Raw genomic sequence first — 21,887 nt, 5'->3', positions numbered from 1 at the left:
GAAGGTTTTAAAAAGTCTGAATATACATGTTAAATAAATAGGTAAATATGGTGTCACTACTTCGCGGATTTTCACCTATCGCGGCCGGGTCTGGAACCTATCTACCGCGATAAACGAGGGTTCACTGTAATCTATCATATTAATGGCAACAACAACTAACATTCGAAACTGTCCCTTACCTCGTCGTACGTTTTTTTGAGAAGAAGGAAGATATGTCAGTGGCTGCTTCGGTAAATGCAGCGGGCGCCTGCTGCTGATTTGTGCCCAGTTGGCTCAGATCCAAATATTCACTTAACATTACCTGGATCTGGAAAAAGCAACAGAGATTTCAGTACTTCGAAGCAAATCTGAATTAACAAAAGCAGATTTCATTCAAGAATTTTTTTTTTTTTTTTTTGTCCCACAAAGAAACCTACTGGAATTAATGGTACTGCAATGAGGGCTTTATGTAATAGAATATTTATATTCTTCATCAATTATTGTTCAAAGGAGTACATGTAATTCTGAAATAGAGACATGCATCTATTAAACCTTCAACAATAAAAAACAACAAAACGTACAGCTGCCTGAACTTTGGACCAAACATCCGGCATGGTATATAGATGCAGCTCGATTCCATGTTTGTCGGAAGAAACACGCATGCTTCCTAAAACGGACTGATGAGCTGCGACAACCAAACGGAACTGTTCAAACAATACCTGCAGGTAAAGATACAAAAATTACTGATACCTTGAAAATAGAAGTTTCAATCCAGGGTTAATATTCTTGTTTATCAATAAATTTATGACAAAGCTGAATAACTGTATAGTACATAAATAAAAAAGGAATTCATTGAACAAACACCTGTAAACATAATCAATCAAACCATTGAATTAATATAGGAAAATCAAAAATTTTAAGAAATTTTTATTTTTCCTAACATACTAACCGAGAACTACTTTCTTTTGGAGTCACTTGTGATCTCGCTTTCTCGACCAAGGTTTTTCGCGCCGTTACCCCCCTACTCCGTTCTCTACATAGGCCTACCCCCGCCGCCAAGGAATGCGCCCCGAGGGCAGGATTAGGGCAGGTCACTGCTTCTCTGGGTCATTCTCCTCATTAAGTTCGTCGTATAGCCCAACTTGGCAATGGAAGGATGGCACTCGGGGACGGAAGGGAGGGCCATTACCCGAAAGTAGTTCTCGGTAGGTATGTTAGGAAAAATAAAAATTACTTAAAATTTTTGATTTGTTCCAACACAAAATACTTACCGAGAACTACTTTCTTTTGGAGACTTATACTTTAGGAGGCGGGAGTGCTATTCTGACACTTGACTCGGCACGTAGGGCCTAGAGGGCTATGGAATGCGGGGGCCTATCAGAGTGCGGGAGTGAGGGTAACTGCGCAACCTTACGCTATTATCTAAGACTTACCTCTTAAAAAATTCTTCTGACGATTCCCTCCGGATGTAGTCGCGAAGAATGTGTTCATCGTTGGGGACAGCCTCTGGCCTTACCGCTACACAGCCTGGAGGGCGGCAATGACTGTCCCAATGGAGAACCCGTCCAAGGATTTCCTTGAATAATCCTTGAGGTAGTGGGCAGTAAAGGTTGACTGGTGCGACCAAGTGCCTGCCTGTAGGATCTGCCCCACCGCCATGTTTCTCTCAAAGGCCAAGGAGGTGCTCAGACCCCTGATGTCATGGGGCCGGGGAGTGCCTGGCACTGCCATTTTATCCTCTTCATAGGTTCTAGCGATGACTTGTCTCAGCCAGAAGGAAATGGTGTTCTTGGAAACTTGCTTCCTATTAACACCTGTGGAAACGAAGAGGTTTTTGATACCTGGTCGGAGTGAGAGACGTCGAATGACAAACCATGGATCTCTCCCACTCTCTTAGCGGACGCCAAGGCCAGCAAGAAGACGGCCTTGAGGGTGAGATATTTGTCCACGATATCCTTCAAGGGTTCAAAGGGGGAACGACACATCATCTTCCGGACCTTGCCTAAGTCCCACTGGGGCACCTTTCCCGCCTGAGGGGGGCAAGACTGCTCGAAGCTTTTGACAAGCATCGCTATGCGTCTCGAGGCCCCCAGGTCGATGCCCTTCAGGAGGAAGACTTGGCCTAAGGCAGCCCGAACCCCTTTTATGGCTGGGATTGACATCCCTGCTTTGTCCCTGAGAAACACTAGAAAATCTGCTATGTCTGGGACAGAGGCCTTAAGAGGTCTAATGTGCCTCTCAGACCACCACTTCGTGACGGAGGTCCATTTTGTCTGGTAGACCGCGGCTGACGACTTTCTCAGGAATAGAGACATTCTCTTAGCCGTGGAGGAAGAATAGCCTTCTTTCTTCAGGAGCCGCTCTTTAGTCTTCAGTCGTGAAGACGTAGGGAGAGTGGGCTGTCGTGGAGCTTGAGAAAGTGAGGCAGGTGCAGAAGGTCTGACCTGGCGGACAGCGGCCACGGCGGTTGACTCGATAGGTCTTTTAGATCCGCGAACCACTCTCTCTCTCCGGCCACCAGGGCGCTACCAAAGTCATCTTTAGGTTTCGGGCCGTCTTTACTCTGTTGAGCACTTGTCTTATCAACGTGAAAAGGGGGAAAGGCGTACACATCCAGATTGTCCCACTTGTGCTGAAAAGAGTCTTCTAAGGCTGCTTTCGGGTCTGGTACAGGGGAGCAATAGACTGGGAGTTGGGCGTTGAGGTTGTTGCAAAGAGGTCAACCACCGGGGAACCCCAGCGTTGAATGATGAGCTTGGCTATTCCTGGGAGAAGGGACCATTCTGTCCCTACTATGTGGCCCATTCTGCTGAGGCCGTCGGCCAGAACGTTTTTCTTCCCGGGAATGAACCTTGCTAACATCACCACTTGATTTTCTTCCGCTCAATCTAGACTCTCTATGGTGAGATCGCACAACTCCTTCGATTACAAGTACCCTGCTTCTTTATGTATGCCACTACCGTGGCGTTGTCGCACATCCACGCCACGGTGTTCCCCTTTAGCAGACTTGCAAAGTGTAGGCACGCCTTCTGGACTGCTTCCAACTCCAGGACATTGATGTGGAGTTGCCTCTCCCCTTCCAACCAGGTCTCTCGTGCCGTTTCGTCGAGGAGAAGGGCTCCCCATCCCTGGTTGGAGGCGTCTGTGAACAATAGTAACTCGGGAGGGCCGGTCCCGAAGATCGTCCCCTTGAGTGAGTTCGACTGGCAATGCCACCATTCTAGGGAGGGTCTCGTGTTTGGAAGTACTGGGATTAGCACTTACTGTGAATCCGTCTGTCACCAGAGGTTCCTGAGATTCCATTGGATGGATCTGAGCCTTACCCTCCCTTGGGGAACTAGGTTCTCCAATGAGACCAGGTGACCTATCAGCCTCTGCCAGTCTTTCGCCCTCCTGGGGTGTTCTGACAGGAACAGCTGACTAATGTGCCTGAGGTTTCTTATCTTATCCTCCGAAGGGAAAATTTTCCCCGAATGATGTCTAATGTCATTCCCAAGTAGTTCATCCCGGTGGATGGGGATAGATTTGACTACTTCGGGTTGATTACGCTCCCCAGATCCTTGCAAAACTGGAGGAGACTTCTCCCTTGTTCCTCCAAGAGGACCATTGAGGCGGAAAGAAGCCACCAGTCGTCCAGGTATCTGATAAGGCGGATGCCTCGTTCGTGAGCCCCCACTGCGACAGCCGTGGAGACTCTCGTGAACACTTGGGGCGCTGTTGACAGACCAAAGAAAAGGGTACTGAATTGCAGGATCTGGGAACCCTATTTCACCCGGAGGAACTTCCGACCCGAGGTGTGGACCGGAATCTGGAAGTATGCGTCCTTGGGGTCGATGGTCATCATATAATCTTTCTCCCTCAAGGACAGCAGGACTGAATTCTGAGTGTCCATTTTGAAGTCCGTCTTCTTGACGAACCTGTTGAGAGCTGACAGATCTATAACCGGTCTCCACCCCCCGGTCGCTTTCTCCACCAGGAACAGGCGACTGTAGAAACCTGGCCCTGGGAGAAGAACTTCTTCCATGGCCCCCTTCTCTAGCATGGACGACACCTCCTCTTGAAGGGCGGTCCTCTTTAACGGGTATTTGGGATCTAGCCATTCTATCCGGTTGGCCGGAAAAAGCGGGGGTGGTTCCGTTAGGAACGGAAGTCTGTAGCCCTCCTTTAGTACGGACACTGTCCAAGGTTCTGCTCCTTGGGCCTTCCATGCTTGCCAATGACGTCTGAGGCATCCTCCAACCCGAGGGTTGGGCGGGGATAGGGGGCCTCCCACTCTTATCTTCTTCTAGAGGGGCGGCCTGATCTGCCTCTCCTACAGGTGGAGTAACCCGACCTGAAGGAGCTTGAGGGCGCTGGAGCTCCCCTGCGGGGGGGCTGAGGCGTTGCGGACCAGGAGGAAGAGGGGGGCTTCTCTCCTCGTAGTGCTGGTAGAGGCCTGGGGTGTCGCGGCACTATCTGAGACAGACCTCTTATAGGGCGGTCTCCTAGGAGTCGTAGGTCTGGGGACGTTAGCCTCCTTCTTTTTCAAGACCTTCTCCATTATGGCTTCTAGTTCCTTCCGAGGAAACAGACTCTCCCCACAGGGGAAAGCTGCGAATGGCTCGTGTCTCCCTGTCTGGTACCTTTCAAGACACCTTCGCCAGAACAGTGTCTCGCTTCCAGAGCACCCAGTTGGCTGTTAGTGCGAGAGACTGATATGTCAATAACCTAAGGGTTTTACCCCCGGAGGTAATGAGGTCCCTCCGTAGGCCTTGCTGGACAGGGTCCTCGGGGTCAAAGGAGGCTTGTACACCTTCCAAAGTGGAAGCCCACCAGTCCAGCCAAGAGGAGACGTTTACTAAGTCCCTCGACATTTTCTCCATCATGGAGGCTTCTGCTGGCGAGAACCAGACTGGGGCCGAAGAGGCTCTACCGTCTGAAACGCCTTGACTAAGGATGTCTACTGCTGACTCCACCTTAAAGGTTGGGGGGCCTCGGCATTGCTGGCCACTACCTTGCCGACATACTCCTGCTCTAGGACTAGATCTCGGGTTAGAGGAAGTGCTAGGGACGTCTTAGGTTGGGAGGGAGTCTGCATGATCCTCAAAAGGCTTGACTTCCAGGAAACTTCATCCGTAGTCGCAGGTTCCGGTATTTGTGGTGCCTTCTGAAAAGGCTAACCACTCTCCTATAGACGGAGTCCTCTGTCAGGGAGCCCTCCTCTCCGTCAGCCGAGGTCTCGGCTTGGGGCCGGGGAGCTGGGTTACCGGGCACGCCGACTGGACGTCTAGCTCTTTGGGGCCAGGGGCGCCGTCCTGCCAAGGTACTGGATTTCATCTGCGGGGACGTCCGCACCAGGGGCCTGGGTTAACGCAGTCAACGCTGGTTCAGCGGGGACTCTCGTCCGCCCAAGGGCTCTGGGTGCCGAGGATGCGGTTCCCGTGCGCTGACCCGACAGCGGGAACCGTTCCTTCTGACCCGAAGGCCGCACCAGCTGGGCTGGTTCGGCCAGGCCGCCCGACAAGAAGCGCGTTTCCCCCCGCTGGGCGGGGTTAACCGGAGGCTTCGGGGACTTACGCTTACCTGTAGAGTCCTTCCTACGGCTTGATCTCGAGGAGCCGGGTCACCGGGCACTCCCCTGGCGCTTCGGTTCTGGAATACCAGGCACTCCCTTGCGGTGGTACCGGTCTTCCCCGGCGGGGAGCTCCGCACCAGGTTCGGGGGTCAGAACCGGCATCGCCGTACCGTCGAGGACTACTGTTCGTGTATTCTCTCTGGGGGACGCGGACGCGGATCCCCGTGGGCTGACCCGACGGAGGGAACCGTTCCTTTTAAGTCCGAGGGCCGAACCAGCTGTGCTGATTCGGCCAGGCTGCCCGTAAAGAAGCCCGGTTACACCCGTTGGCGGGGTGAACCGGAAGCTTCGCGGTCTTACGCCTGCCTGAAGAGGCCTTCTCGCATTTCTCCCTGCGAGGGTTATATCTGCGTCTGGAGGATGGCCTTCGTGGTGAGAAAAAACCCTGGGTTGCCGGTCCGGGGAACGCTGCAATACAGACCTGGGAGGCTCCTTCTCGGCGAGGCCCTCGGCTGCAGAAGAGACTGAAAAATACGCTAAGAGACTGGAGAAGAATTAGGGACATTTTTCCCCCACATGGGGTCATCAGAGGAGACGTGGCCTGCTTGCACCAGGACTCCGTCTCCCCACACACTCTCGAAAGTAGTACTTACCTCGAACTATTTCTTAAGAGTTATCTTCTCCACAATAAACCAACCTCGTCTCCTACTCTGGGTAGGAGGGGGTGGTAGGGAAGCTCTGTCAGGCGAGACGCCCGGCGCTAGTCTTCTTAGGCGAACCCTTCGTCGCCTACTTCTTCTTGGTGCTATACCGCACCCACTCAAACTCCTGGGGAAGAGCAATGGGCACTTCCCCGCAACTGACTTTCCTCGTCCCCTACCCTGGGTAGGGGAAGATGGCTGTATAAGAATCTCTATTCGACGAGGCATCGGGAATTAAGTGGCGAGGAGAGGCTCGTCTTCCTATGAGCCTCTTGGATGTATTCTTCCTCTTGATGCCGAAGTGCACTCACTGCACTACGTTCCAGGACTAGTAGTCCTGACACGTGGTTGAAGGGGAACATAAGCTGCCCCTACACGGCTAACACCGAGGATAAGGGGAGGAAGAATGATTTATTGTAAAATTGTTCCCTTCAGCTATTAATTCCTTGAAGGAAATCAAGGAATACTGTTCCATAACGCACACAACGCACGACACAAGCACTTAAGGAAATGAATTAAACACCGGGTAAGCACACGGTTGAAAAGTGAACGCACAGGAACACTTGGGAAAGCACACTGCGAAAAAACACAAGTCCCCACGCTGGGAACACGTGGAACACTAAACGCGCACAAAGGATCGAGAGAGACGAGAGTGAGGTGTGAACACCTCACGACCAAGGAACTTAATGAGGAGAATGACCCAGAGAAGCAGTCACCTGCCCTAATCCTGCCCTCGGGGCGCATTCCTTGGCGGCGGGGGTAGGCCTATGTAGAGAACGGAGTAGGGGGGTAACGGCGCGAAAAACCTTGGTCGAGAAAGCAAGATCACAAGTGACTCCAAAAGAAAGTAGTTCTCGGTAAGTATTTTGTGTTGGAACAAAGTAGGATTAACCATTCAACTAAAAACTTTTGGATTTAAGGAATTATATTCTGTTTTAATGCTAAACTCCAGTAATATAATTCACAGACATTATTTACTCAAAACTTCTACTAAAACCAACATGAGGGAAAAGCTACCAAAGATTAATTACTTATCTAATCTATTTTCATATCAGACTGCTCATCACAAAAAAAATATTTTCGAAGTTGACGTTTTGTGTGCTGCATCGGTAAATCCCCGACACTACCTTGATAGAAAACAGACTGAAAATAAGTGCTCCTGTACTCAGCAATTATCATACATGCCTTGTTTCAAGTAATTCTGTTTTAAGTTTAGAGCTCACTTGCTCTCCCAATTTAATAAGCATGAAAAAACTAACAAAAACAATTCCCAAAAAAAATTTCTAGTTTATTCTCTCACCTGTAAAAGTTCTTGCAATAACTTGGCTTCTCTTGAGTCAGCCCTTAGATACCCTAACCCTGTACTAGGAGGGTCATCTGGAGGAGCCGACGGATGATAGTCAATAATTTGCTGCGTCGTGCGATGAATGATCACACTTAGCTCTTTCTGCATTCGACGTTTGATTGTCTGCAAAGAAATATTTAATTTGAAATTCCAATCAATTTCTTTGTTTTACTTAGTACTTTATTAAAACAGTTCTGGAATGTAAAATAATTGAGTAGCATAATTACAATCTAATCTATTTCGTAATTACCATAGAATTAATTGGTTTAATTAGAACACCAACACTTTAGATTCTTATAATGATGGTCAAAGGATTTTACTTTCAAATGATGAGCAGAAATTGGAACAAGGTACTACATACTTAAGAAAATTACAATGCTAAGAGTGAAGACGCCAAATGCAACATCAAAATAGGTATAGATCAACGCATGAGTGAAAGGATGCTGAAACATAACCTTTGGTACAACCTATACTACGTCTTGCAAGAAACGTATTAGTATCTCCTCTCAAAAATGTCTTCAAGGATGGGAAAAACAATCAATAAATAGTTGACCATTACTAAGTTTAATATTCTAGTAAAGAAATTATTTGGTAATCTCCGTGCTGTCAAGTGTATGAGGACACAGGAGAATGTGTAAAGAACAGGCCAGACCATTCTGCCTATGTGTGGGCAAAGGAAAAATTTACCATAACCAGAGAGGGGGGTTCAATGCAGTACTGTACTATCTGGCCAGTCAAAAGACCTAATAACTCTCTAGCGTAGCTCAATTTTATTCCAATTTCTATATGATGGACTCGCCAAAATATTGTTCGGTAATGGAGTAATTAATTGTTTGAGGTGAAACACCTGTAGGTAGTAGGTTGGCCAAGGCACCAGCCGCCCGTTGAAATACTACCGCCAGAGAGTTATGGGGTCCTTTGACTGGCCAGACAGTACTACGTTGGATCCTTCTCTTTGGTTACGGTTCTTTCTCTTTGCCTACACATACGCCGAATAGTCTGGCCTATTCTTAACAGATTCTCCTCTGTCCTCACACACCTGACAACACTGAGGTTACTAAACAATTCTTCTTCGCTCAAGGGGTTAACTACTGCACTGTATTTGTTCTGTGGCTACTTTCCTCTTAGTAAGGGTAGAAGAGACTCTTTAGCTATGGTAAGCAGCTCTTCTAGGAGAAGGACACTCCAAAATCAAACCATTGTTCTCTAGTCTTGGGTAGTGCCATAGCCTCTGTACCATGGTCTTCCACTGTCTTGGGTTAGAGTTCTCTTGCTTGAGGGTACAATCAGGCACACTATTCTATTTAATTTCTCTTCCTCTTGTTTTGTTAAAGTTTTCATAGTTTATATAGGAAATATTTATTTTAATGTTACTCTTCTTAAAATATTTTATTTTTCCTTCTTTCCTTTCCTTACTGTTGGGGCCCCTGGGCTTATAGCATTTTGCTTTTCCAGCTAGGGTTGTAGCTTAGCAAATAATAATAATAATAATAATAGCGGTAGTATCTCAATGGGTGGCTGGTACCCTAGCCAACCTACTACCTACAGGTGTTTCACCTCAAACAATTAATTACTCCATTACCGAACAATATTTTGGCGAGTCCATCATATAGAAATTGGAATCAAATTGAGCTACTCTACAATATCATAGTAATAATAATTGCTAAAGGTAGAGACAAATGGTGCTGAGAAGGATATGTCACCAGGAACCTACCTCAACAGCTTCAGGTAATTTTCCAAGAAGAGCCAGGCACTCAACTAAGATGGCCATGAAATGTTGAGGGTTTGCTTCTGGATCTGTTCCACTGACGTCTTCCTCAATGCTCTTTCCCTGTTCAAGGCCTCTGTACAAAGAACAAATACTATGCATCATACAAATTATGTATGCATACTCCTACTTAGGAGCTGAGGGTAAAGCTTAGTTTTGACATCTATACCTTTATAAAAGTTTTTTAATCCACTAAGGAAAATATACAATCAAAACAAAAATTTCTAAAGGTATCAAAGCATTTAAAGACACAAAATCGATGCTGACAATGAAGAATCAAAGGTAATGTGTTTTTAACATTGAAAGGTATAAGGTATCAGACAAGTTTTGCATATTTTATATCAAAAGGTTAACACTGGTCTTCGGTAAGAAAGGAAATTACTCTATAGACTTGGGGTAATTATTTTAAGGTTAAAACTGCTCTCCAATAAGGAAAAAAAATGTTCTATAAACTTAAGGAAAGTAGGATTGCACCATAATAGGCCCAATAATCATTACAGTAAGTTATTCCTGATAAATGAATATAATTAATCAAGACTAAAAGTAATTAATGAAAATTAAATTGCATATCAACACAAGCAGGATTACATTAATGTAAAATTAGCCAAAACCAATATGGCCAGTGGAAATTGTGAGATAAAGCGAAGGTGGATGGACTGTATCAAGGATGACCTTCGATCAAAGGGATTAACCGGTGATGAAATGTGGGACAGAGGTAGATGGAGAACGCTGGCCAGAAACATCGACCCCACATAAAAGTGGGAAAAGATGCAGACAAAGAAGATGATGATGAAGACAAATGAAGAGAGATGACCATAAAATTGTAAATGCTAGAGAGATAATTTCATAAATTCAAATTTTGTACATATACTGTATAAGAAAAAAATTCTATATACTGAAAATGAATAGATACTAGATAAATACTTGAGAACATTCATTAATATATGGATGATGTAGAAAACAGAAACAAAGCGGCTTGAAAATACATCAGGTCCTCATGTTATAAAATTCAGAGATACCATCACAAATACAAATGAAAATAACAAAGATAAGGAAATTTGTAATAAAGCAATATTATATCATTTGATAAAGTAAGCAAAATTATATTCAGAATAACCTGATATCTATTTCATATGAAACCCGACTATTTGTTGACTTTTGTAGCTGGAAGTCATAGGCATGAGATTCATGTTAGGCCTACCCTAGGCCAGAATTTATCAAATTTCGACTTACAAACAGGTTCTTGGAACATATTAAGTTTGTATGTTGAGGAAATGTATAGAGAAGATGAGATACACAGAGAAAAATAACCAATAATAACTAGAAAATGTCCATCTCCAACTAACTTTAACTTGTTAGGTGTGCTCATCATCTCCTGCAGATTTTTACGAGCTTTGTCAGCTTTGCTGGTCCCCAAGCTGGTGCGGTCGGACCCCACACGAGTGAGCGTGTTTGCCGAGTCCCTACCGGATCCCTGGCGCCTCAGGGCCAGCACTTCTTTCGTCCATCGTTGGTAGAGGTGCCTGTGCAACTCTTCTATCAAATTTTCATGAAGTTTCTAAGGTAGTAGAAAGTAAGGTATCCTTATTGAAGATCAACACTGAATAATAATTTTTTATTTCATCTAAGGGACTTGACCATTTTTTAAAGCATCTTTTAACACTGGTTTGAGTTTGAGTTATTATAAAATAAATACTAAACGTTTAAAATTTTCCACAACTTTTAAAGGTGTAGGTAAGACACTTTTTCAGTTCATTGTATCAATAAATCAAAAAAAAAATCATAGTGAATAAGTTTTGGTGTCAAGTCATAAGACTGAATTCTATTGTAACAGATTAAAACAAGAAATCTCTCGTTAAAATCATATAAACTCTTAATTCAAGTTGTTTAATACATGAAAAGTTTCTCAAATCTTTTGTACTAAAAACTATACATAAAATACTGCAAAATCCTCAGATGGATTTTTGCAAAAGCTTACCTCTTTTCTGGCATGAAGATCAGAGTTAACCTCTTTTAGGGCCTCCACCATCTTCAAGTCTGTGCCCAAACGGTTGAGGGATGTTACAAGAAGCTGCGTTGCATGAAGAAAGTGCTTTTTGTTCATGTAACTCCCCACACGTTCCCCCACATCCCGTACTTCATCGCTGGAAAATAGGGACAATGTTACGACAACAATTGGTTTAGAGTAATCCATATAGACCAATGGAAAGTAATTGAATATCTCTTCTGGCATTTTTCAATATGTTTTGAACAATTATGATTTAGATTTATATTGAATATCAATTGGCTTTTAGTTTGGTAAAACACATACATCGAAAAAACTATGAGCTTCCCAAGAACTTAAAACTGTAACAACATCCAACAAAATGTACCAAAGTTCTTCAAAAAAGCCAATGGTAATAGCATGGATATATTCAAGCAAAATCTTCCTTAACCTCACTTGACCTACGGTTCTACATTTAAACTGGTCAAGCACTTGATCTTTTTAAGGATAAATGAAGTAAAGGAAAGTAAGATCCGACAAATTCCAGCACCCTAAAAATTTACTACGGTACAGTACTTTAACACCTCTAGGAATCATATCTTTGGTTGAATAATGAAAACATTAAAGCTCACATCATTTGTTAACAGTAATACTTTAATTGCCATGGCAAAGATGGCAGTCACTATACTTAATAAATAAAAATACTCTCAAATATGAGAAACATGAAAGGAAAACATTTTATAACATCTCAGTAACTTTACATGTGCAATCTATAAAGTGAAGGTGATGGGATTATTCAGGAAGAAGAGTAAGGATAAAATGTTATTTTCATTAGTAAAATAAATTTTTGAATATACTTACCCGATGATCATGTAGCTGTCAACTCCGTTGCCCGACAGAAATCTAAGGTCGGGATACGCCAGCGATCGCTATACAGGTGGGGGTGTACACAACAGCGCCATCTGTGAGCAGGTACTCAAGTACTTCTTGTCAACAAGAACTCAATTTTCTCCTCGGTCCACTGGTTCTCTATGGGGAGGAAGGGCGGGTCCTTAAATTCATGATCATCGGGTAAGCAGTGAACCCTCGCTACTTCGCGGTTCGACAATCGCGGATTCACCACTTCGCGGGGTTTTCCCATAACCCATATATATATACATATCGCGGATTTTCCGCAAAATTCGAAAATACCGCGAAATCTGAAGATAACCAAATACGATATTTTGTTACCTGTAATTCCATTAATACTGTAATTATAGTAATATCTGCTCTTACTGATTGTTCATTGCATTACATATGATATATAATTCAGCACAGAAAGAAATAAAACACGAAAAGAGAATGTGATCATACGATAATTCAGTACGTAGTAAAATTAAATCGAACATGAAACGCAAATCAGATGCAGTCATACCATATTAGAATGGTGTGTACTGTAATGGATGTGCTTCTTTTCCATGAATCTTTTGTATGTATACGTACGTAGTACAGTACTGCATCCAATAATATTCTTTGTTGCAAAAATCACATTTCGAATAAGTACTGTAAGCGTACGAGAGAGAGAGAGAGAGAGAGAGAGAGAGAGAGAGGCGTAAAATAGCGTACGTACGTAAATTTTTATTATTATTGTTATTATTATTATTATTGTTGTTGTTGTTAATAAAATTATTATTGTTATTATTATTAATCATTATTATTATTATTATTACTGTACAGTATTATTATCATTATTTATTATTATTACGGTATTGTACTTAATCTACGTACGTTCAGTGTGCGCGGGACATCTTCTATGAGTAACCAACGCACCATAGTACTGTATAAGACGGGTTGTGATTGGTTCAAGCGCTGATAGATGACGAATCAAAACTCAAGTTTTGTTATCTAGCCTGTGATTGGTGTTTGGCCCGCATCTCCAACCCGCAGCATCAGAGTTCTCGCGGGACTGCATCGTTCACTTTCTCTTTCCGCGTATTGCTGAGTAGACGTTCTTAAGTTTGTGAAGTTGAATCTGTGCTGTGTGCGACTGTTTTAAGTTGAACTTTTTGTTGAACTTTCTGTTACAATGGCTCCCAAGCGTTCTGCTTCTAGTAAGGCTGGTAGTGAGCCTAAACGCCACCGAAGAATGATGACGATAGCTGAGAAGGTTACGCTTCTCGACATGTTAAAAGATGGTAGAAGTTACGCGGCCGCCGGCCGCCATTTTGGCATCAACGAATCCACCGTTCGCTACATCAGGAAGGACGAGGCGAACATTAGAAAGACTGCTGCAATCACCTTTAGCAGATCAGCGAAGCGAGTCGTTACAACGCGTAATAAAACGATCGTACGCATGGAAGGTGCTTTAGCTGTGTGGATTGCCGACTGTCGGAAGAAGAACATAGCGTTGGATACGAACACCATCCGAACAAAGGCTTTGAGCTTGTATGAGAATTTTGCGGCAAAGGAACCTCATGACGACGATGGCGACCATGCTGAAGAAGATGATGATGTAGATGATCCTCAACCAGGGACCTCCACTGATTCCCAGCGTCAGAAACAACGTTTTTCCGCCAGCAAAGGATGGTTCGCGAAGTTTCAGAAACGCTTCGCCCTGAAAAGCGTTTCCCTGCATGGGGAGTCTGCTTCCGCTGACACTGCCGCTGCTGAAACTTACGTGAACCAGACTTTCAAGAACATTATCGCTGAAGGTGGATACAAGCCGGAACAAGTGTTTAATATGGATGAAACCGGCTTGTTTTGGAAGAGAATGCCGTCGCGAACTTTCCTGTTCAAAGAGGAAGCCAAAGCCTCTGGCTTTAAGGCATTCAAGGATCGCGTTACCCTCGTGATGTGTGGCAATGCTGCTGGATTTTTGTTAAAGCCGGGGCTTATTTATAAGTCGAAAAATCCTCGCGCTTTGAAAAACAAAAATAAGAATCTCCTTCCCGTGTACTGGATGCATAATCAAAAGGCATGGATTACGAAGATGCTGACCTCCAACTGGTTCCACCAGTGTTTCATCCCGCAAGTCCATGAATATCTCTTAGAGAAGGGCTTGCCATTCAAGATCCTTCTCCTTATGGATAACGCTGGTGGACACGCAACTGACCTGTCGCGTGAGGGCGTTCAGGTTGAGTTCCTGCCACCCAACACCACGTCATTAATTCAACCAATGGACCAGGGGGTTATCAGGGCGTTCAAGGCCCTCTACACGAAGAATACCTTGGCGGACCTCGTTGCGTGTGTGGATGCTGCCCAAGATGACGAGGATGAAGACTTCAACTTGAAGGCGTACTGGCGGCAGTACACCATAGCCACGTGCCTGCAGAATATTCAAAAGGCACTTCAAGAGATGAAACCTGCAACCGTAAATGCGAGCTGGAAGAAGCTGTGGCCCGATATTGTTTACGACGACAAGGGATTTACTCCGTCGGAAATCCAACACTCTGCAATACGGAAATCTGTGCAGTTGGCTGCCATAATTGGGGGTGACGGGTTTGGCGACATGACGACTGAAGACGTCGACGAGTTGTTGGACTGCCATTCCCAGCCCCTAACTGACGCAGATCTCGAAGACCTGACGAAATCGGCAAGTGAGGAAGAGAGTGAGGGTACCCAGGAAGAGACCCAAGAAAATGTAGAAGAAACGGGCTTAACATTAGAACGGCTCGCCAAGTTCTGCAACCATATGAAGGAGGCGAAAGAAATGTTGCAAGAGTGGGACGAGGATATGGTTCGCGCGATGCAATTCTGCAACAAGGTCGATGACATCACGACTCCCTACAGGATGCTCTTGGATCGAAAAAAGAAGCAGCGGCAACAACTTCCGATCACAATGTTTTTTCAGCCTCGCAAAAAAGAGCCAGTTCCTCCTGCTAGTACGCCTTCGGAAGAAATTGAAGAAGTTGAAGAGGTGTCCCAGGAAAAGACACCTCCGTCTGAAGAGACGTAAAATACTATCATTGACTGCACAGTAGAACACATCATCAGCTTCATCATCATCATTTCTACTGTGCAGCAAATTCATCGCCATCGTCATTCAAGTTTTTCTGGAACTTCTTTCGTGGTGAGTACAGTAACAATCTTTATTTTTTACTTTAACCTGTTTTATAGTTTAGTACTGTACGTACTGTATGCATTAAGTTAAAGGGAAGGTTTTAAAAGTCTACATGTTGTAACCTATCATATTTTTTTTGTTTAAAATTTACATTTACGTACGTAAAACAATCTCTCTCTCTCTCTCTCTCTCTCTCTCTCTCTCTCTCTCTCTCTCTCTCTCTCTCTCTCTCTCTCTCAAATTGTTTTCCTGCTTTGCTACGTACAAGTACTGTATAATTTATATTTGTAAGGTAACATATTTTGTAAATGCTTTGTACTGTAAATACTGTATGTACTGTATCATTATTTATCACTATCATCATGCGTGTTAAATGCCTTGTTTGTTCTGAGCGTGGTTGTTTACTGAGCGTACACGCCGTCGTTTCAGGCGGCGTCATAAAGAAAAAGATTTCATTTGGAAGTCCTAAGAAAAATACGTAAACTAAAACATTGGTAATAAAAAAATCAACATACAGTACTGTATAATCAATATAATCGATGCAAAAACTAACCATACGTACATATATGTGTACACTAAATGAGTTTTTCTTCATTATGATCAGAGATGAACGTAAACAAAACATTGGTTGCCATTTTTTATCGTGCTTTTTAGGTGTTTAGGAAACACATGATATAAAATCGCCTTTAATATTTGTGCCTGTTTTAGTTTAGGGTGCTGTAGTACATGCATTAAGTGTTCTGTACATTACAGGGTGTAAAGGGTGGTTTGTTAACAGTACTACGTACAAGGGAAGGTTTTAAAAGTCCGAATATACATGTTAAATAAATAGGTAAATATGCTGTCACTACTTCGCGGATTTTCACCTATCGCGCCCGCGTCTGGAACCTATCTACCGCGATAAACGAGGGTTCACTGTATATTCAAAAATTTATTTTACTAATGAAAATAACATTTTTCAATATTAATCTTACCCGATGATCATGTAGCTGATTCACACCCAGGGTGGTGGGTGGAGACCAGTATACATGTTAACAATAGAAGCTAAGTATCCCGTATTTCATTTTATCAGTTATTCAAAATAACAAACATAAAATAAATAAGTACCTGGTAAGGAAGTCGACTTGAACCATTACAGTACTCTGCCTTTTTTAAGTACATCTTCCTTACTGAGCCTAGCGGTCCTCTTAGGATGCTGAACGACTCCTAGGTGCCGAAGTATGAAGGGCTGCAACCCATACTAAAGAACCTCATCACAACCTCTAATCTAGGCGCTTCTCAAGAAAGAATTTGACCACCCGCCAAATCAACCAGGATGCGGAAGACTTCTTAGCCTTCCGTACAACCCAAAAACAACAATAAAAAGTATTTCAAGAGAAAGATTAAAAAAGGTTATGGGATTATGGGAATGTAGTGGCTGAGCCCTCACCTACTACCGCACTCGCTGCTACGAATGGTCCCAGGGTGTAGCAGTTCTCGTAAAGAGACTGGACATCTTTGAGATAGAATGATGCGAACACTGACTTGCTTCTCCAATAGGTTGCATCCATAACACTCTGCAGAGAACGGTTCTGTTTGAAGGCCACTGAAGTAGCGACAGCTCTTACTTCATGCGTCCTTACCTTCAGCAAAGCAAGGTCTTCTTCCTTCAGATGAGAATGTGCCTCTCTAATCAGAAGCCTGATGTAGTAAGAAACTGCGTTCTTAGACATCGGTAGAGCAGGCTTCTTGAAAGAACACCATAAAGCTTCTGATTGTCCTCGTAATGGCTTTGTCCGTCTTAAATAGTACTTAAGAGCTCTTACTGGGCAAAGTACTCTCTCTAGTTCGTTCCCCACCAAGTTGGACAGGCTTGGGATCTCGAACGACTTGGGCCAAGGACGGGAAGGAAGCTCGTTTTTAGCCAAAAAACCGAGCTGCAAGGAACATGTAGCCGTTTCAGATGTAAAACCTATGTTCCTGCTGAAGGCGTGGATCTCACTGACTCTTTTAGCTGTTGCTAAGCAAACGAGGAAAAGAGTCTTTAATGTGAGATCCTTAAAAGAGGCTGATTGAAGCGGTTCGAATCTTGATGACATCAGGAACCTTAAAACCACGTCTAGGTTCCAGCCTGGAGTGGACAACCGACGTTCCTTTGAGGTCTCAAAAGACCTAAGAAGGTCCTGTAGATCTTTGTTGGTGGAAAGATCCAAGCCTCTGTGGCGGAAGACCGCTGCCAACATACTCCTGTAACCCTGAGATGTAACAGAAAGTCAGCAATCTGTGTTACAGAGGTACTGGATGAGGAAACTGCATTCGCCTTGCACCAGCTTCGGAAGACTTCCCATTTTGACTGATAGACTCTGAGAGTGGATGTCCTCCTTGCTCTGGCAATCGCTCTGGCTGCCTCCTTCGAAAAGCCTCTAGCTCTTGAGAGTCTTTCGATAGTCTGAAGGCAGTCAGACGAAGAGCGTGGAGGCTTGGGTGTACCTTCTTTACGTGAGGCTGACGCAGAAGGTCCACTCTTAGAGGAAGAGTCCTGGGAACGTCCACTAGCCATTGCAGTACCTCGGTGAACCATTCTCTCGCAGGCCAGAGGGGAGCAACCAACGTCAACCGTGTCCCTTCGTGGGAAGCGAACTTCTGAAGTACCCTGTTGACAATCTTGAACGGAGGGAACGCATACAGGTCTAGATGGGACCAATCCAGCAGAAAGGCATCCACGTGAACTGCTGCTGGGTCTGGAATCGGAGAACAATACATCGGGAGCCTCTTGGTCATCGAGGTAGCGAATAGATCTATGGTGGGCTGACCCCACAGGGCCCATAGTCTGCTGCAAACATTCTTGTGAAGGGTCCACTCTGTGGGGATGACCTGACCCTTCCGGCTGAGGCGATCTGCCATGACATTCATGTCGCCCTGAATGAACCTCGTTACCAGCGAAAGCTTTCGATCTCTTGACCAAATGAGGAGGTCCCTTGCGATCTCGAACAACTTCTTCGAATGAGTCCCTCCTTGCTTGGAGATGTAAGCCAAGGCTGTGGTGTTGTCGGAGTTCACCTCCACCACCTTGCTTAGCTGGAGGGACTTGAAGTTTATCAATGCCAGATGAACTGCCAAAAGCTCCTTGCAATTGATGTGAAGTGTCCTTTGCTCCTGATTCCACGTGCCCGAGCATTCCTGTCCGTCCAGTGTCGCACCCCAGCCCGTGTCCGATGCGTCCGAGAAGAGACGGTGGTCGGGGGTCTGAACAGCCAATGGTAGACCTTCCTTGAGAAGAATGCTGTTCTTCCACCACGTCAGTGTAGACCTCATCTCTTCGGAAACAGGCACTGAGACCGCTTCTAGCATCATGTCCTTTCTCCAGTGAGCAGCTAGATGATACTGAAGGGGGCGGAGGTGGAGTCTCCCTAACTCGATGAACTGGGCCAGCGATGAAAGTGTCCCTGTTAGACTCATCCACTGCCTGACTGAACATCGGTTCCTTCTCAGCATGCTCTGGATGCATTCTAGGGCTTGATTGATCCTTGGGGCCGACGGAAAAGCCCGAAAAGCTCGACTCTGAATCTCCATACCTAGATAGACAATGGTCTGGGATGGGACGAGTTGGGACTTCTCTATATTGACCAGGAGGCCCAATTCCTTGGTCAGATCCAAAGTCCATCTGAGATTCTCCAGACAGCGACGACTTGACGGAGCTCTTAAAAGCCAGTCGTCCAAATAGAGGGAGGCTCTGATGTCTGCCAAGTGAAGGAATTTGGCAATATTCCTCATCAGTCTGGTAAACACAAGAGGTGCCGTGCTTAGGCCAAAGCACAGGGCTTGGAATTGGTACACGACCTTTCCAAAGACGAACCTTAGGAAAGGTTGGGAGTCTGGATGGATGGGGACGTGAAAGTACGCGTCTTTCAGGTCTAACGAGACCATCCAGTCCTCCTTCCTGACCGCTGCTAGGACCGACTTCGTCGTCTCCATCGTGAACGTCTGCTTGGTGACAAATGCATTGAGAGCACTGACGTCCAGCACCGGTCTCCAACCTCCTGTCTTCTTCGCTACCAGGAAGAGACGGTTGTAGAAGCCCGGGGATTGATGGTCCCGGACTATGACTACCGCTCCCTTTTGTAGCAAGAGCGACACCTCTTGTTGCAACGCTAGCCTCTTGTCCTTCTCCTTGTAGTTGGGAGAGAGGTTGATGGGAGATGTAGCTAGAGGGGGACTGCGGCAGAACGGAATTCTGTACCCCTCCTTCAGCCACTTCACAGACTGAGCGTCTGCACCTCTGCTCTCCCAAGCTCGCCAGAAGAACTTGAGCCTGGCTCCCACTGCTGTCTGGAGAGGAAGGCAGTCAGATCCTGCCTTTTGCGGACTTGGAACCCTTCTTGGATTTGCCACGGTGACTGTCGGCACGGGTACCTCCTCTGCTGGAGGTTCTGCCACGAAAGGGCGGGATGAACCTAGTAGCTGGTGTGTCTACAGCTGCAGGACGGAAAGGTCTAGGCACGGAAGGTAAAGCTTTAGCCTTACGTGCGGAAGAAGCCATCAGATCATGGGTATCCTTCTGGATCAGTGAGGAAGCCATCCCCTTGATCAGCTCCTCCGGAAACAGACACTTGGAGAGAGGAGCAAACAACAACTCCGACTTCTGGCAAGGAGTGATACCAGACGACAAGAAGGAGCAAAGATGTTCTCTCTTCTTAAGCACTCCCGACGTGTACGAAGCCGCAAGTTCACCAGACCCATCCCGAATGGCTTTGTCCATGCAAGACATGATCAGCATGGCAGAGTCCTTATCCGAAGGGGAAGTCTTTCTGCTTAACGCTCCCAAACACCAATCGAGGAAGTTGAAGATCTCAAAAGCACGAAAAACTCCCTTCAACAGATGATCCATGTCAGAAAAGGACCAGCAAATCTTCGATCGTCTCATAGCCAGCCTGCGGGGAGAGTCAACCAGACTTGAAAAGTCGCCCTGGGCAGAGGCAGGAACCCCCAAGCCGGGTTGCTCTCCCGTGGCATACCAGACGCTAGACTTGGAAGCAAGCTTGGTAGGCGGAAAGATGAAAGCAGTCTTTCCCAGTTGCTTCTTGGACTGCAACCACTCTCCCAAAACCCTCAAAGCTCTCTTGGATGAGCGTGCGAGGACAAGCTTGGTGAAGGCAGGAGCAGCAGACTGCATGCCCAGAGCAAACTCGGAGGGAGGAGAGCGAGGGGTTGCAGACACAAACTGTTCTGGATACAAGTCCCTGAACAAGGCAAGGACTTTACGAAAGTCTAAGGAGGGAGGCGTAGACTTGGGCTCTTCTAAGTCTGAGTGCGGTTCATCCAAATGTGCATCTTCGTCATCCGAAACTCCATCATCCGAAGGCTGAGTAGGAAGTGGCAAAGGCGGAGCAGAAAGCTGAACGGCTGAATCCGGCAGCACGGGTGCATGCGTAGCTGCTGCGGATCCAACATCATGCCGCTGCTGGTCAGTCTGCGAGCTGGCAACAACAAAAGCAGAGTGCTGGTGCGTGGGAGGGACTGCCGTGGGTTGCGGAGCATGCCGTATGGGATGCGGAGCATGCCGCATGGGTTGCGGAGCATGCCGCAAAGAGTCAGAACCCGGCAGCTCTACAGCACCTTCCCACTGCTGATGCGGTAGCTCACGCATGTCAACGGATGGTGCAGCAAGAACATGCGTCTGGCAGGGTGGACTGCGCATCGGTGGTGGAGCTCTCACAGGTGGAGTGTGGGAGCAGGCAGCCGCAGTATCTGCTGAGCGCACAACCGCGGCAGGTTGTAGGCTAACAGGGGCAGTATCAACCTTCTCAGCATGATACTCTTGCATGAACGCAGCAAGCTGAGACTGCATAGTCTGCAGCATGGACCACTTAGGGTCTACCGTGATTGGAGCAGCAACAGACGGAGCAGTAGCCTGTTGTGGAACCACTCTACCTCTCTTGGGAGGTGTGCAGTCTTCGGAAGACTGCGGCGAGTCCGAACTGACCCAGTGGCTACACCTGGGCCGTTGGACTCGCTCGGCAGGGACCTTACGCTTAAGAGGTCGTGAGACCTTGGTCCATCGTTTCCTCCTTGAAACTTCTTCCACAGACGAGGGATGATAGGGCTCATTCGTCTGTATGTGGATGGGACGATCTCTAAGAGAAACGTCCGCAACCACTGAGGGTACATCCGTACGCTGATCAAGGCCTGCCGAACCCTTTGGTCCTTCGACATTGCTTCTCCCCTGGGCTTGGGAGCTTGCAAGAGGTCCCGGACTGGGAGGACGACTGGCACGAACAGATGTACCCTCATGCGCAACACTGACACTGACACTTTTCACCTCACTTGCACTAACACTTCCCACTGCACTTTTCGCTTTCAGCTCTTTGACATCTGCCAAAAGCTGATTACGGTCATTAGCCAATGACTCCACTCTGTCACCAAGAGCCTGAATGGCACGCATCATATCCGCCATGGATGGCTGAGCACTAGTAGCAGGGTCGGGAGTCACCACTAAAGGGGAAGGAAAAGGTTGAGGGGCATGGGGAGAGGAAAAATC

General features: G+C 46.0%; 1 protein-coding gene across 2 annotated transcripts in view; it reads right to left on the bottom strand.

Moving 5' to 3' along the window:
* The window catches only part of LOC137622311 (exocyst complex component 4-like), an 84,960-nt gene that overhangs the window by 47,808 nt on the left and 15,265 nt on the right, over positions 1-21,887 (bottom strand). For both annotated transcript variants that reach the window (XM_068352878.1, XM_068352879.1), the window contains exons 4-9: positions 11,326-11,491; positions 10,694-10,905; positions 9,294-9,423; positions 7,535-7,702; positions 561-698; positions 180-307 (exon numbers count right to left, since the gene is read on the bottom strand). In XM_068352878.1, the coding sequence (XP_068208979.1) occupies positions 180-307; positions 561-698; positions 7,535-7,702; positions 9,294-9,423; positions 10,694-10,905; positions 11,326-11,491 (942 nt within the window). The remainder of the gene's footprint in view (positions 1-179; positions 308-560; positions 699-7,534; positions 7,703-9,293; positions 9,424-10,693; positions 10,906-11,325; positions 11,492-21,887) is intronic.

Source organism: Palaemon carinicauda, chromosome 29, assembly GCF_036898095.1.
Source record: "Palaemon carinicauda isolate YSFRI2023 chromosome 29, ASM3689809v2, whole genome shotgun sequence".
In the NCBI taxonomy this organism is placed as follows: Eukaryota; Metazoa; Arthropoda; class Malacostraca; order Decapoda; family Palaemonidae; genus Palaemon; species Palaemon carinicauda.
Note: the sequence above shows the minus strand (reverse complement) of the source record. Positions and strands in the feature narration are given on the sequence as shown.